Source organism: Acanthochromis polyacanthus, chromosome 11, assembly GCF_021347895.1.
Source record: "Acanthochromis polyacanthus isolate Apoly-LR-REF ecotype Palm Island chromosome 11, KAUST_Apoly_ChrSc, whole genome shotgun sequence".
NCBI classification, from domain to species: Eukaryota; Metazoa; Chordata; class Actinopteri; family Pomacentridae; genus Acanthochromis; species Acanthochromis polyacanthus.
Genome location: NC_067123.1, coordinates 23,574,786 through 23,592,519, shown reverse-complemented (window position 1 = coordinate 23,592,519; position 17,734 = coordinate 23,574,786). Strand labels below are relative to the sequence as shown.

Below are 17,734 nucleotides of genomic sequence, written 5' to 3'. Positions count from 1 at the left end.
ACACCAATTTGTCCACAAACAGGATCCTCAGTGTACCACAATGCAATTCTAGCCTTAGTGTTTTTTTCTCAAGTGGAAAGCCGCCTTGCACTGATATTGCTGTCTTCATCTACACATAAAAATAAACTGATTGCAGCAATTTCATATCCACTTTGTGGTACTTGTAAATGTAATTGTGAGAAATGGAAAAGCACTAACTGTAGTGCAAGCTGATGAGTCTGGTTGGTTGGAAATGGAAAAGTAAATTACAATCCTTAATCATAAATAACTCAGACTGCACTGCATTAAACCACAAATTGATGATGTTATCGGCATTACCACAGAGTTTGAAGCTTTCTCCGTTGCCAGTGTCTGTGTACTTTAGGTTCATGTGCAGTTGTCCAAATATTGAGCTGTGCTGATAACATGTTGCACTGAGAACTAGCTGTCAGGTCTCAGATCATGCAAGTTCATGTGTATACAAGAGGATTTACTGAATAGTTAGATTTAACCCTTTACGCTTCAGTGCGTCGTAGGTGTACCGCCGGCGGTACACCTACTAATTTGCATAGGAATTTCAAGAATGTCCGACGGCTGCAAACACGATTATACAAACACTATACGCCGATGGAAAGCTTAGATTCTCATGAATCCGCCGGTATAAACCACTTTCAGATGCGATTACCACAGTGGGTGAGAAAAACACATTTGTCCGACAAAAACAAATATCCATCCATCCGTTCTCTATACACGGCTTCAACGCACACAGCGCGACTCACATTTCCGGGTTCATTATTACACACAGAAAAAACGATTCCACAAAAAACTGCCATAATCCAACCTTTTACATCCAGACAACACAAGCCAGTAAACTATTTTGTCCAAAACATGTCCTGAAGTCGGTATAAAATCCACGAATCGGTCGTTTTCAAGGAAATGCACCTCGCGATGTGCGTCCAATATTCCCTGTATTTTTCGTCATTTTTTTAATTTAAAAATAGAATATTAGCGATTTTTTTTGTACTGAAAACGGCTGGAATTGACTGAAGCTTAAAGGGTTAATATAGAGCAGCTGAGTTATAGAAAATAAGCTGCAGGCTATATTGATAAGGGAGTTAAGTGGTTCAGCTTGACTAAAGGTCTCATTGAAAAAGCACAAATCTGTAATATTTCTTCTGTTTTCAAGGCGACTTATTTGGCTTTTGGTGTAGCCGTCAGTCACTACAACGAGCTGAAGTTTCCCTGATGTTATGCTTGGTAGGAAAAAAAGATGACTCCAGTGAAAAGGGTCAAAGTCAGTGAGCCACAGTTTCATTCTGGCATTGCACGACACAGAAACCCTACATCAGCCTCACTGATGGATGTGTTGTATATTTAGATCACGGCTGGCTCAGGTTACATGCCCTTCATTTATGCTAGGCCTGTCTTTCTGATAATCTGGTGACATGTCTCGCTATGTACATGTTTGTGCTAACACACTGCACTAGATTTAATGTCTAAATGTTCTCTTATTTAATTTATGTGCTCTTTTCCAGAGTTCCCCTGCTTAACCTCATTAGTTTTTGATAAGCAAAGACTTCTGCTGGTAACTCGTGATAGCTGGAGGCTTAGAGTTCAGTGACTTGTAGCTCAGAATGATTAAGAGAGAACAGCATCATTATTTCACCTTACACACATGCTTTAATGCATCATGCTCGTTAGTTTGAGTTTGACTTTAACGGTTTTAAAGATGACATGTACCGCCCATAATGTGAATGCACTGATAACAAAAATGCAATCCTTACACAGAAAAACACCTAAACTGTACTGTATTTGCTGAAAATAAATAGAATATTTTTGCATAAAGTGAATCTTTTTACACAAAATCATACCACTGTGTTTTTACAGCATATAAATGAACTTGGTTGCACTTTGCCCTTGAAAACCTCAACATCCAGCTGTCCTCACTGGCCTCCAGACTGCCGTCAGAGATCGATGATTGCAGGTTGTTGTATCCAGGGACAGAGAGCATTCATTCAGTATATTCTGGGATCTTACAGGAATGAACTGGCCGGGCTCATATGGTAGGTTTTGTTGTCAGATGCTAGCCAGACTGCTGCAGCAAATTCATCTACATTCCAGATCGAAGTTAGAACCGGAGAGGGAAAAGGGGTTTTCATTCTATATGTCCTCTGGTTTCTCGGTTAAAGCCAGCAGTGTAGTTTGGGCCAAGTCAGTCAAATGAGGACAGGGAGGGATAGCGATACTGAACAACAACATAAAGGCAGTATGGAATATATCTATTTTTTATTCCATTCTTTTGAAACCAACCAAATGATTCCAGCACTCGGCATTTATCAGACTGGATGTCATGAATTAAACAAGTATTCACTCCTTTGGATATGATAATAGACACATCAAGAGTGGAGTTAATAAGGTTGTCGATGCTGACTTGTGGAATGTGTCCGACATTTTTGGGGGGGCACCAAATAGATCATCATGTGGCAGATGGTCTGTCGTACCATGGGGTCTGAATCAGTTCCTTAGACACCAAATGGTTGAGCTGTGGACATTCATGTGCCTGGCTTCAGTCCTAACTGATGGTCCAGCATCCAATAAGCCACCAGTCCAGTCTCATCTCTGCCTTGTCATCTGTGGCATCATGTCATTTGAATAAAGCTGCATTTTAAGGTGGCTTTTTATAGTCGATGGATTAAGGATCATTGTCAATTGAAATGATATTTTGGAATAGAAGCCCATTTTCTTGCTGTGTTTATAGTGTTGTTTAGTTTATGTCATTGCCCCTTTAATGCAGGCTATGTTTTTATGTAAGACTTTTTTGTTGCAACAAGAATGAAAATCTTACAATAATTAGGATGGAGGATCTACTGATAAGCACACATAAAATAATCTATTTTTTTTGACAGTGACAAATGACGTATTTCTACAGTGTTCTGAGAAATCTGCCTCTAGTAAGTGAACCGGTGATTCTTCACTCCATCATTTACATTCAGAGATGAGCTCATTATTCAAGTAACTCCCACAGATCCATCTTGAACTGCAGTTACTGCCATTCTTAACAGCACTCAATCAAGAAAGGTCTTTAAGTATTTTGAGGAGAGAAATCTCCCTAAATTAGGCACTCAAACAATGAGTAAAACACACTTTCACACGTGCCATTCAGTCTAATAACTCTAGACTAATTACAGATGTAGACTTTGCAAAGTGTTGCGATTTATTGGATGTGGTCTCCTTTTGTGCTGTCGGTGGCTTTCAACAGAAGCCACTGCGTCGATGGCAAACTGTTCCGTTAAAATAACTGGCAAGTTTGAGTTACACTGTTGAGCTAGCTGCCTGGTTTGAGCAGGAAACTAAAGGAACTCAGATTACACCATGGCTTTATAATATGAGCTAGTTTGATCATTTCCTAAGTATAATATCATTAATGTCTGTGTGTATTTTAACACTGTAGAATGTAAATGTATTTCTTTCTAATATGATTACTAAAAAGACTAGTCTGTGTGTTATAATTCATTCATAATATTATTGTCTCCTCCTTTAGAGTCAGCCTGACACCATCATTCCTGTATTTGATACTGATACAGAGGAGAATGCACTTAGAGAAAGATTTATTTTCATCATTTGCAACATTCAGAGCAGAGTGTCGTCAGCACAGCTCAGACTTGTTATAGTTTGTGTACAGTGTATCAAATGATATCAGTCTTAGACCAGATCTCTGAAATCTATAGATAGCTGTAAGTTCAAATGTAGGTCTTTGTACGTAGAACTTGTAACTGTTGCTGACGCCCCCATTGTGACTCTGAAGCTACAGAACCCTCAAAATATGAATCTGATGGACTCCTGTACAGAAGTACTACCAGCTATCATCTTTATTAACGTTATCATCATAGTTTTACTGTTTTAAAATGCAGAGAAATGTGTTTCAAACTTGCTGAAAGGAAGTGTGTTATATTTAGTCAGAAAGTATTGGACAAACATCAACCTAATGATGGTGCTACTACAGTAAAGTCTAAGAGGGAAAGGTAGCTTTTAGATGAAATGCACATGAACTATGAAATGTTCTGGTAATCCATCTGATAGATATTGAGATATTACCATCTGGACCAGTGTTGCTCTCTCCAGACCCACGCTGCTCACAGGGCAAATACAAACGTTGAGAGCGAGTCTGTGAGAAAACGGATTGTTATCCTTCCTGACTCTCATGAATCTAGATATTTCCATCCGTGTGTAATAAGCTGATTTCAGGGAAGACATTTTAACAGATTACGGCAGGAAAAACACAGGTGCGAATAATAAAATGCACTGCAAGTCGAATGTTTACAGTGTGATAGCGCAGGCCTCCAGTATATTGCAGCTGTACATAGTAACTGTCTCATGTGCTCTCTTGTTCTTTTCCAAGAGTGTGCCCCCTCCTTCGTGCACCCCACCTCACCCGTGTCCCACTCATGAACCCCAGCATCACATGACCCTGTGTCCCAGACTGATCTTTCTGTTTGTGTTCGTATGTGCATGCGTGAGTGTCATGCACACCTCTTTGTGACCTGACATGAGCGACTCCTGCTGTTTTCGGTGCAGCTGCTTCTTTTCCACTCCCAGCTTGTATGTTCACTGTGTGCGTGTGTTTGTGTACATGCAGTTCAATGCAATGCTTTTTCTGTAATTCGCTGTAATTACAAGCACATGCTCCTCAGCCCTGCATAGAGAACATGCTGTCCTATCCTCGCCTGTGTGTACGTGCACATCTGTGTGTGTCTGTGTCTCTCTCTCTCTCTCTCTCTCTCTCTCTCTCTCTCTCTCTCTCTCTCTGTGTTTTGGTGTCCTACTTTGTCTTGATCATTTGGCCACCATGTGCCATGAACAGGCTGGTTAACGTTCCCGAGTGCTGTAATTTCTTCCTACAGGAATGTCAGGAATTCTGTGTGTGGTGTTGGGGTGGGACTTACACAGGACCAAAGGCCTTTGGACACACACATGCACACACACATTGAGACTGCACTTGTGAGGACATTTAGAGGAGCCTATTCTACCCTTAACACAAAACTAGCTTAATCAGAGAGATCCCTATTTCACTATTACACTCTTCCCCACAAACTAACGGTGACATTAGCTTGTTAGAAGTTTAGACTAGGAGAATATTTAGCTGTAAGTATGGAAAGTGGTTAGTACTGAGTCATGTCTGCAAGCTCATCTTCATTTGTCCAAGAAGGACTGAAATTAGAAGCTAGAAGAAGTCTACAGATTCAACACTGAAATAAGACAAAAGGGCTCAAATGAACAGCAGGTCCTCAAAGCTCTCAGGATCACTCACAGTGGGCCTTTCATACCCAGGACTGACTTCAGTTAATTAGTAACAGTTCAAGTTAAAAAGACAAGCATTAACAAATGATCTGCAAGAGCATCTGAGAGGCTCTTTTACACCGGTTTGGTTTAGTCGATAGTCAGACCAACAACAAACCAGTAAGTTGGTGCAATACATAGTCACTGGATGGCATCAAAGTCAAAGAAAAACCCAACAGGAGGAAGCAAGCTTGAAAACTTTTACTGGTGACAGTGTTAATTTACAACTAGAAAAGCTGCTGGTGAGAATAATGTGACACTGTCTTAGTGTTGACAGTAGGAGTGCTGCAAAATTTGCTGAGCTAGTGATCAGTAAAGCAAAGTACAGACTGAAGTTTGGTCAACCTTTATGGGACATGAAGCAACACAGGATTCTTTCAACAGTAGTTTCTGACTAACTAGCTTCCACAGTATTTCCTCAGTCTGTGTTTAAATGCAGGAATACAGCAAAAGATCTGTAAGTATGAATGTAGAAATCCACGAAAGCAGACTTCATATTAAATCTTTTATACCAACTGCAAATACAACAAACTATGCCTTCAGTCTGGTTCTTCTGTAGCATTTTTCATCAGCGTTAAACTTGGCTGCTACAGTTAATCTGCACTGATTCACTTAAGTTTAATCTGTTACTGGGGTCTATGACGATGATTTGTAATGACTGTCAGCTGCTTGTACATGGCAGCAAATATCTACTAGGTGTCCCCTTGTGGATGTTTGTTTCCCTGCAACTTTCACTGCCACTCATTTCCTTTTCCCATCTCTCTCCCATCCCACCATCCACCTGCTTCCACAGACGACGATGTGGACCTGGAGCAGCTGGTGAATGACATGAACTCCTCCATGGAGAGCGTTTACTCCACACAGGCGGACACAGCCCTTCTCCTAAACAACGGCCACGCTCCTCACAACCACCACCCCCACCAGGTGCAGGCTGCCTACCTGGGCCACAACCAGGCTCACCGTCGTCACACCCCGCCCCTGCATCCTTCTTCCCCCTCCAGGGAAAGGCTGAGGCACTCTCAGCCCATGCACATCCAGGCTGTCAGGTAAACGCACACAACCCGGCCCTCTGTGTTGATCTTCCTGGCTTATATTCAAGATAAAGACAGCTGGAAGTACTGTGCTTGCAGAAATGAAAATATGTATGAAAGATAAGACGGTATAGCCCAAGAAAGAACACTCTGTTTTTGCTCTCCACTTTTTTTTTTGACTGTTTTTTATTTGGATCAGGCAAGCAGTGTGATTCCAGTTGGCTTTATTCCCAGTTTTTCCTACTGCTTTTAAGGTTATACTAACATATATATCAAACAGGAGAATGATTAACTATCACACAGATTCATGAATCTACACATCATGACAATGGAGGTAAAGAAAATCAGATTAATTAGAGATGAGTGATTAATTACATTGTAAACGTTTTTGATGCTACAGTTTAGAACAATTGACATTTTGAACACAAAACCGTCCCTGACATTATTTAATCTTCTAGGACTTTACAATCTAATACATCCATGTCTCGTATGTAGTGATACCACGAGTTTCAATGGTGTCAATTTGAAGCAACTTGTTTCATTTGAAATTTACTGTTTCCTTCAAATTAAGCAATAATAATCAGACAGAGATCAACATTTCTGAATGGAGTCTTTGGACACGAGTCTCTCTCTCTCCACAGTAACAGTGATTGCAATATCTTACATGCTTGCTTCATGTTATGGATTCTAACAGTTTTTGTTTATTAGCTTAATGTTTCATAGCTGCTGTCAGGGATAATTTGACCAACATTAACACACAGCCAAACGTAGTTGTGTGACTTTTTCCTCAACTGCAGTATGTTCCTGGTACTCATCCTTACTTTATTTAATTATAGTCATTATATCTACATTTTTGCACAGTGCTGAAATCTTCTTCTATAACCTCAGAGGAGAACCAATCAAAATGTGTTTTAAGTCTAGATTTGCAACCTCAATTCAGCAGGTTTAACTTTTTATTTTATTTTGCATAGGCTATCTATTTTCACAAGCTCAAACGTAATTGGATAAACTAATATAATTATAAATTCAATGATTATTTTTGATAGAACCTTTACAGTCAGTGACTTCCTGAAGTCTTGAACCAACAGACATCACCAGATGTCTGAGTTTCCTCCCCTTGCGAGGCCTTTGCTGCAGTAGCTTTCTGTTGATGCTTGTTTGTGGGTCTTTCTTTATTCGGTTTTGTCTTCGGTAAGTGAAAAGCAGCTCAGCTGGGTTGAGGTCATGTGACTGACGAGGCCCTTTAAGGACATTCTATTTCTTTACCTTAAGATGCTCTTGGGTTGCCTTTGCGGTGCGTTTTGGGTCATTATCCAGCTCTACCGTGAAGCACCGTCCTTCAGCAATTTTGCAGCATTTGGCTGAATCTGAGCAGAAAGTACAGCTCTATAAACTTCAGCAATCACCCTGCTACTTCTATCAACAGTCACATCATCAATAAACACCACTGCTCCAGTTCCATTGGCAGCCATACATGCCCATGACATAACATTGCCTCCATGTTTGACAGATTATGTGGTTTGCTTTGGATCATGAGCCCTTCCTTTCCTTCTCCAAACTCTTCACTTCCCATCATTCTTAGTTCATCTGGTTTCATCTGTCCAACGGATCTTGTTCCAGAACGGTTCCAGCCTGTTTTTAAATGTTTCCTTGTAAAGTCTCATCTGGCCTCTGTGTTCTTGAGTGTTACCAGTGGTTTGCAACTTGAGGTAAACACTCTGTATTTACATACATGAAGGCGTCTCTTGATTGTAGACTTCCTCCTCGAGAGTGTTCTTGACTTGGCTGGATGTTGTAAAAGGAGTTTTTCTTCACCAAGGAAAGAATTCTGCAATCATCTGCTTCAGTTGTCTTTGCTGGTCTTCCAGGCCTTTGGGTGTTGCTCAACTCGCCAGTGCATTCCTTCTTTTTAAGAATGAACCACGTTGTTGATCTGGCCGCTCCTAAAGTGTCTGCTGTCCGTCTGAGAAGTCAGTTTTGTGTTTCAGCCTAATGATGGCCTCTTTCACTTGCACTGACACCTCTTTGAGCTGGTATTGAGTGCTTTCATTCAACCGCTAACAAATACAAATTTAACACTTGGAATCAACTCCACACCTTTAATTTTCTTAACTCGTTGTGAGATAAGGAGAAAACTGGCCACACCCGGCTGTGAAAATACTGATCAGTCAGTTCCTTTTGAGCCTATGAATGTAGAAAATGTTTAAAAAATGTAAAAAAAATAAATAAATTTAAAGTATTTTCTAAATGGGTAATGTAATATTTTTGTCAAATCCCTGGAATTAAAGCTGAACTTCTGTGCTTCAGTCATATATTGATTTCCTCATTTCATATCCATTGTGGTGCCATACAGAGGCAAAATTATGAGAATTGCATCGCTGTGCAAAAACTTCTGGACCTGACTGTATATTCCAGGATGCAATGCACCTGTTTGGTGTTATGTTGTGCAAAACAGGATCAGTAACGTTTAAGGATTAAATAAAACATACAGGGAACAGAAAATGTCTCAAAAGGAATAGGATCTGAACATATAAAGATGGCAAAGCTACTAGAAAAAATTAGTAAGGTAGTGATGACACCACACATCCTTGTTGTTACCCACTGAACAATACCAAGGACAGTCTGGGCTTGCGCTAGCTGATCGCCACAGCGCCATTGGTGCATCGCCCCGCCGGATGGCGCAGTCAAAAAGCAAGAAAAAGGGTTCGACTTACTTTTTCTTTGAAATGCCCGAGCAATAATATAAGAAAAACAAACTTTTTCTCTCGGAAATGGTCGGAGCCACCCGAATCTTGATCACCATCCAGCAAAACGATGCGCCAATGGCACCGTGGCGCATCGGCTAGCGCAAGCCCAGACAGTGGTCTTCAGCAGATCTGACTATAACAGAATGTCAAGACTATTATATTGTGTCATTATCTAAACTCGCATGATTCCCCAGAACAGTTTAATGACAATAAAGTAAGTTTAAATCATAGTTTTAACAATGAATATCTCTCTTTCTTTGCCAAAGCTCTGCTAATGTTTGCTTGATCAAAGGTCAGAGTTGAAATTAACCTTTAAGTTTAAAGTATTGAGTGTGCTATACCTTTTCAATCCCAAATGATACCCATGTTCATTTACAAAGTGCCATCATTTGCTGTTGAGCTGAGGAGGTGACATGAATGTGTGTGTCTCCCTCTGCAGGTGCCTGAGGGAAGCGCAGCATCTGCGTCCAGCCTCCCTGCCCGCCATCCCCAATCCTTTCCCTGAGCTCTGCAGCCCAGCAGGATCCCCCATTCTCAGCCCCATTCAGACCTCCGAGAACCACGTAAGCACACCTGCACTAATACACACTCACTGAATCTGTACTGCTCTGTAGAAGATGCAGACATGGTCAAGTATTGGAAGGTTTATGGCTGAGTGACCGCCTTTCAGTTCTGTTATAGACAGAACACAAATTTACTGACTTCTGAGCACATCTTAACTATTAAGTTGAGTAATTTAATTGTTGTAGACGAAGTTTGGGATAGATTTTGAACTCCTTGGTGTATTTTTGCTGTGCTTTAGTTGGCCACAGTCGTGAGAGAGGGGATATGTGTGCATACGTCATATAAGTATGTGTTTTGAAACCAGCTGACTTGTCTGTTATGTTCAGGTCAGAGCAGCATGTGTTGACTTTGGCTGCGTACAGCTTTTCCTTCTATTACACAACAGCTCACCCGGGTTATCTGACCCTATGCGTGTTGTTAGAGAATCATCATTACCAATCACAATTACACACACATGCAGACATGTGACAGGCGTGTTTTTGCTGTGGAAGGAGTTGAGCAGGATGCTGCAGACAGAGTGCAGACTTCCGTGGCAGAGCTGGGAATATGGCTGGGAACGTCTACAGGTCGGATCTCTCTGAACCTTCTGAATCCGTCTGCTGGCTCCGGCATGACAGGCGCCCATTTCCGGTTCACACGCTTCGACCCTGGCTCTTGGCCTCACTGCGTGTGTGTGTGTGTGTGTGGGTGTGTGTCACAGTCTTGCCCTTCCTTCCCTCTGTAGAGCCTCCTGTCCCAGGAATGTTCCATCCTTCTCAAAGATGTTTCCAGGATGCCCACCCTGAATAATAAGTTATTTTACATGCTCGCTCACTCCACATCAACAATTAATGCACACACAGAAACACACACAGGTGGCATTATTCAGTTCACACGCACACACAGACATGTGACAAGGCAAAGCAGTATTTTTTGCATTGAATTGACATCATCTCACAAGGTCTGGAGTCAGAGAGCAAGTTTGCAGTTTAGACAAAGGATCTTTTGTGTGTGTTTGTGAGAGCTGACTAAATGTTGCCTCATGGCTCTCTCCCAGATCATCCTCATTTTGTCCTCAGTTTTGTTCATCTAACATTGCCATGTGTATCTAAAAAGGCAAATAATGAGTCGATACATGTTACATTTTTATTTTGTTGTTATCAGTGTAATCAGATAGTTGCACCTGCAGTTTGGGTTTTGTGTTCAGAGGCCTGGCAGCATCTTTACTCCGTTTTTTTATGGCATGGAACCACGTTGGGGCATGTAGGACATTTTTAAAGCTTGCTTATAGGCAAAAAACAGGAAGATGGTAGTATTCTTCTAAGGTGAACGGCGATAAAGCTTGTGCTGGAAGAATAAGGCATGTGGAAAAATCACCTCCAACATTCCATTGTGCTTATCATTGTCAGCAAAAGAGAAAAAAGATTTTGGCAGAAGAAGCAGAGGAGGTGGCTATGAGACTGATAAATGTGTCACTAGAGGTGATGGGGATCATGGGAACTGGAAATATGCCATATAAGGGCACATCTCCACCGTAATCATAGCCAACACTGATTAATTCATGTGACAATGACACATGAATGCTTGAAATGCTGTGTAGCAGTTTTATCAGTGTGGTTCCAGGGATGCAATTTTGCACAGACATTCACGGTTCCAACAGCAATGTGTTTTATTGACTTTTGCTATAACTGTAAGGTTCGCCTCAACACCTTCACTGTTTGAATAGATTTCTATGAATTTTGAGAATGCTTGAATACAGAAAGCCTTTGGTTTTTGACTAAACATCTGCAAAACTATTGACATTTGCATCAACATCAGCTGATCTTTGTGTTTTGTGCCGTTTACTGTTGTTTATGCTATTGGACATGCTATATGATGGCATTGAGAAAAGGAATATGTTAGCATTACGTGCTGAACATTGGCATTTTTGTCTTTGTGAGAACAGCAGACGGTAGCTAAAAGCAGCACTGCGCCTGAATACCGTCTCACAATGCTTCTAAGACTGCTGTAGACTTGTACGATAATGTGTTGACCGGGGCTATAGTTTACCAAAGAAAATCTTGGATCGTACTTAGTCTTGAAACCAAATGACTGGTCATGGGGAAATAAAGTCTGCAGGCCAACTATAGATGAACTGCACGGATTACCTAATTTAATTGAAACTGAATATAAAAAATGGAATTTGCAGCATAACAAATCATTTTGACCTAGTTATTTTTATACTGAAATAAGTTTCTTTGAGTAGACCAGTGAGCCCAGCACATATTCGTGGGATTTCTGAAAATGAAACTATTTTAACTGGTAATTCCAATGCAAGAGTTGTTGTATACCACACACCATTTAGCCTGCTGTTTCTGGATGACCTGCCATGCCAGATGTTGAGCTGTTATATGCAACCTCATGCTTGCATAGTTTACACTTGACTTTTTGGCCATCTGCTTTAACAACATGTAGCTGCACTGACATCTTGTTTGGAATAGTTTCAGTTAGTCTGGAGCCACCTCAGAGTAAACGTTCAGTAAATAATTTAGACCATGCATTCTCCATTGAGTTGGGCCAGTACAAAGTTGTGAAAATATGGTGGTGTTTACACATCTGTTCCTCCTCCTTGCTAAAATAATGGATTATTCCTGGACAGCCATTGATGAAGCACTTTTCTCCTAATGGAAATAACACTGATGATTGTTCAACCAATAAGAATTTGGTAAGATGTGAGCGTGTTGACCAACGAGTCGGTCAGTTTTCTACAGCCCTGCATTTGACTGCAGCTGATTAATCCAGCCACAGTAATAACCCGGCTCTTTAGGTGGATGTCTGTGGAACCATCATGTACTTAAACACACTCTAATGCTTAAAATGAGCTGTGGTTAGCCTTCAGCTGATTGAATGAAACCATCACTAATCAATTCACTTAAGCAAGACCGGCGACAGACTGGCTACGACGTGGCCTTTTGCTCCAGACACGCTATGTTGTGTAATGCCATGTAAGTGAACAGCATGGCTAGTAGAGCTAGTGTAGATGTCGGAGTACATGTATGCATGGATATGTGAAGGTCAGTTGAATTATGTAGTCTGAGGAGCAATGAGAATGGCTTACACAACAATGCAGACAGGACTGTCAGATGTGCCGTGCGTTGGTCTGCAGACATAGTTGCATTGTATTTGCATTGGCATGGCTTCATCATAGGATCTCTCTCCCTCCAGCTGTGGGGTTGGAATCTGAAAATTCTTCACTAAGCTTCAGCCTTTCTCAGAAGGATACACAGCTCACATTATGAGCTAGTAAAACTGTATATGCATGACATAACAGGTTTATAGCCTGCATTGCCTTTGATAACATAAATGGATTTGTCCTCAGGATATCATGATCAAATAACATCGCTGTGTCACCATCAGATTTTAGTAACGGGTTTGAGGGAATACCCATCTCATGATATTCCTTATTAACTCTTTAAATGGACTCTGGTAGTTGCTAAGGTCAAAGCTGTTTCAGTAGTCTGACTGAACCTAATGGTGGTTTTTGATTATAGCCATTTCCCACGCACTTTGTTGAGTCTTACACCATACAGTTCAGTCATGTTCTCTCAGCTTTCACAAGGGTTTGGTTAGGTCATCACTGGGCGAATGGGTTTTCTTTGGCACCATGACCGTGACTGTAACGCAACTCCTGCTTTTGTTTGTGGCCAGAGGCGGCATTACCGACATCAGGGAGCCCCAGTGGTTAAAGACACTGTCTCTCGGCCTCAAGCAAAGGTCTTAGGCTCAAGCCCCACATGTTGGCTAGCTTCCACTCTGTTGAAGTAGCTTTGAGCTTCACTGAACCTCTTCCAGCTTTGCTCTTCAACTGACCCTGACCTCTGACCTCCTTGTGGAAGGATGCAAGGGAAAAGGGGGATGAGAAAAAGTAAATTTCTCATGGTTTGTTATCCAGTGTGTGGTCTGATTACTGAAATATTTGGCGCTTTTGAAATTTTACAAAAGTTAAATCAGATTATGTACAAAGAGGAAGCATACTTTGGCGCTATCTGCGGTCTGATCAGTAGGGTGTTTTTCTTTATAACTATGCCAGCGGCAGAGCTCTTGGGATGGCAGTGTGGCTTAATTGACTAGCAATGTTGTTCCACCACTCTGGTCCAGACTCAAAAACCTAAATAACTGGATGGGCCATGACAAAATTTAAAGAGATATTGAGGGTTGTCAGAAAGTGAATTCTGATGACTTTGTCCTCCTCAGACTTTTTATCCAGTGCTTAGTTTTCGGATTCATGAGCAAATACTTGCAAGAATGATGATATTCTCACTAATCTGAGCTATTGTAGGAGCCAATGAGCGCGCTATATTATAAATAGGAACCAATCTTTGTCCGGGAAGGTGTTGCACTTGGAAGGTAAAAGATTTTTGACTGCTGGAGAAGCCGGTTATGATAAATTGTTTGTTTTAGATGAAGGCTGTTGAACTACAGTTGTTTGGAGCAATAAAAGCATAGATTATTGGTATGCAAGCATTTGTCTCGGGCTCTCTTTGTCAGATGCGGTAAAGTTTGTCAACACGTCAACTTTTTAAGTCTTGGTGAAGCACCTCAGGGGCTTTAAGCATCGGCTTAGCCTCTACAGCTATACTTAATGTAAGTTGTATGTCATGTTAAGTCGGAAGCGTTAGCACGTTATTCCTATATTCATGTGAAAATATAAAGCTATATCAAATGCTGATCCCAGCAGCAGAACTATTGAAGAATATAAAACAGACAAGTCAGCCTACTGTTTCTTCTGCTGGCTGTTGAGCTGTGATATACAAACTGGTGTTTGCAAAGTTTGCCGTCAACTTTTAGGCCATCTGCTTTGACAAAATACTGCCACACTGATGACTACTTACTTTGGAGACGACTTCAGGTAAACATTGATGAAACGCAGCCCTAGTCGTCTCCATGAGTCTGGTGGAGATCAACGTTGTGAGAATGTGGTGGTTTTCACAGGTAGTCTGTTCCTCCCACTGTCAGAAGTAACACATTAATCCTGGAAGGCTGTTGATGCTTTTTTTCCTTTTGATTGTAGCACCAGCAATTGACTGACCAGTGGTAATCTAGCAGATAAGAGCAAATCAGCCAGCCTATCAAGCTGGAAACTCATAATAAATATTAAAAGATAATTCTGAAAGCAGTCTTTTAGTATGTAGCAGTTTCATAATATTGTATTTTACTGTATAAGCTGTTTTTCATGCTATCACTGATTGTTAGTGATACTGTAAGACAATCAATGTTAGTGGCAAAATTCTCCATATAAATACGTGTTTTATTCAATTGATGTATGGTTATTTGTACTGTAGCCATGTCATGAAAACTAATTTAAGACTAAAGCTCTAAGTCACACACTCTATTTAGGACTCCTACCTCCCGCTTTGTCTCGGGTCAGCTGATGTACTTCTGCACGCAATGGTCTGCTGACCGACTGCAATCAGATAAGGTGCATGTATGTGTGTGTAATGATAGCAGTGAAATGATGGGATGCTTGTTAAATAAGCACTAGGCCACAGTAGGATAACGGAAATCATCATGCCTTACTGTAAATTCAAATCAAGAGTTTGAAGGAGTTAAGTCTTTAAAGACTTTTGAGTTTCTGCCTGGCAATAAATGTTTTTCATGCCGAAGCGTTGTGATGACGCATCTTTGTAATTTCTCAGGGATCATATACTTCTCTGACACACACACTCGCACATGAATGTGTTCTCTGAGGATTACGTGGGTCATAAATGTCAAACTATTCAGTAGATTCAGATTTCACATAGAAACCATAACAATTCAACCAGTTAAGAAGTGATAGTTGGCGAGCAAAATCAACACAAACGGAACCTCCAATGAGTCGCAGTGGAAACAAACTGTTTTTGTGTTCCCTTCCAATAACTTTGGCATTCTTTCTGATAAGAAGTCCACATCCATAGCGTCGCACATTCAACCACAAATCATATCCACCCTATCCAAAGCGGCATCTCCTTACTGTGACCATTTTAGACCAGATCAACAGATCAACTCATGGTGGAGGTCATTTTCTCAACACTAACTGAAATGTACAAAGGTCTGCTTATTGATTTACTCACAGACATTGTTTTTGGGATTTTACCAATGAAGATCAATGATATTGTGAACATGACCAAGTTCTGCAGCAGATATTTATTTTGCTGTGGAATTGGCGAAGGAGAGGTTCACGTTTCCTTTCAAATTAGATGAAGGATGATGGATCTTTGCATGGAATAATAAATCACTCTGTGAACCCTTCCATCAAACCCACTCAAGTTTCTTTTTACAAACTTTTAATATATATAGTGGGTCAAAATTGGACTTGTGTTCTGTTTTATTGGATCGATTACACCATCGCCCACATGACTTTATTTAGTTAAACCTACGGGTGATCGTTACACATGAAGACATTCCTGGAACTGAACAGTAGATGTACATCAGTCAGGGGTTTTGAGCCTATGTACACATGCATGTGTATCTGTGTGTAGGAGGGAGACCCTGCCGTGTCAGGGTTGAGTCGTGGGGAGGAGAGCCACTCAGTGAGGCTTTGTGATGGCGCTCCTGTGAGGTGAAATTGAGTTTGGCCTGTCTGCAGAGCTAATCAGCTCTGTCTGGCCTGAAACCCGACCACTCACAGACATGAAAGAAGGATGATGCTGTAATTGACCAGGGTGGGAGTCACCACCAACCGGCATTCAGATGCTGACATTAGTGATGGGTGTGTTAGTCTCCTATGGCAGCCTCCACCACACAGCTGGTTATCATTTGGAGGTTTTCTTACACCAGTATTAAAGTTTTGAAAGCACTATAATGTAAGGATTTATCAGTTTGTTTAGTTTTTTGAGTAAATTTTGCAGTAAATGACATGGTCACACCCTTCATATTAAGATAACTGGCAAGTAATGCATTATATTTTTCATGAAAAAAATAACAACCTGCCTGTCTAATTATTCATTCATTCATGACTAGAAAGTCTGCAAGCTGGTTAGCATTTACTGCTTTACTTTATTGAATATCTTTGAGGTTTGTACTGCTGGTTAGACCTCAGCTTGTGCCCTGGAAAACTGTGACAGACATTTTGTTCACCATCTTCTTTGATGTTAGACCAAATAATTGTTCAAGAAAGAAATTGTCGCTTTTAATTTTTAGTCACAGCCCTAGTCCACATTACACTAATAAACCAAGAACCATCATCATATACAGGGTATCCATAAAGTCTCTACAATTTTAAGAAGTTATTACAAAGGCAGTTGATAAGATATCTTAGCAAGATTTGTTTTATTGTAATCAGTGGTTGTAAACATTTTTCTACCTCATTTAGTACACCTTTATATGGGCACCATTAGTTGCACGAAGCACGTCAAGACGGTACTCGATTTCTTGCGACGTTCGCTGTAGCATAGCCTCATCACTGATGGTAATGGCATCAGAAATCTTTTACTTCAAGTCAGTAATGCCCGTATCTTTGTTCGGTATACGATATCTTTAACATAACCCCATAGAAAGAAGTCCAAGGGAGTGATATCTGGTGAACGAGGTGGCTAAGGAATTAGCCCATCTCTTCCAATCCACCGGTCTGAGGAGTAGCCATTTTTTAGAGTTCCATTTAACAGTACCTCTTTCACCAACAGGATACCTGAAACACACAATTTCAATGTGATTAAAAAATTTTATAAACACTGATTACAATAAAAACAAATGTGGTTAAGAGATCTTATCAACTGTCTTTATAATAAATCCTTAAAATTGTAAAAAGACTTTATGGACACCCTGTATATTACATATATATTTTCACATTTCTTTGCCACAATGACCCAGAAATAATGAAGCATTCCAGACTAGGAATAATGGATAGTGTCCGAAGCTGAGTCAAGACTCTTTTACTGTGGGTCGTGTTACCATGGAAGGGATCGGCTCTGGCTTAAAACAACCAGATCACTTGTGTGTCTGATTGTGTCTGTGTCACCTGGTGCATGAGTGTGTCTATTTGTTGTGTGTTTGTGTGTGTGTTTGCATGTCTCCTGATAGGTTTAGGGGCCCATAAACCTCTTGGTCAAGTGGGCCTGACCCCGGTGCAGATTATTGTGT

The 17,734-nt window shown here is 40.8% G+C and overlaps 1 protein-coding gene across 2 annotated transcripts in view; it reads left to right on the top strand.

The window, feature by feature from the left end:
* Window positions 1-17,734, top strand: part of LOC110958714 (growth factor receptor-bound protein 10-like) — a 55,364-nt gene that overhangs the window by 12,020 nt on the left and 25,610 nt on the right. For both annotated transcript variants that reach the window (XM_022205377.2, XM_051955455.1), the window contains exons 4-5: window positions 6,110-6,362; window positions 9,534-9,657. In XM_022205377.2, the coding sequence (XP_022061069.1) occupies window positions 6,110-6,362; window positions 9,534-9,657 (377 nt within the window). The remainder of the gene's footprint in view (window positions 1-6,109; window positions 6,363-9,533; window positions 9,658-17,734) is intronic.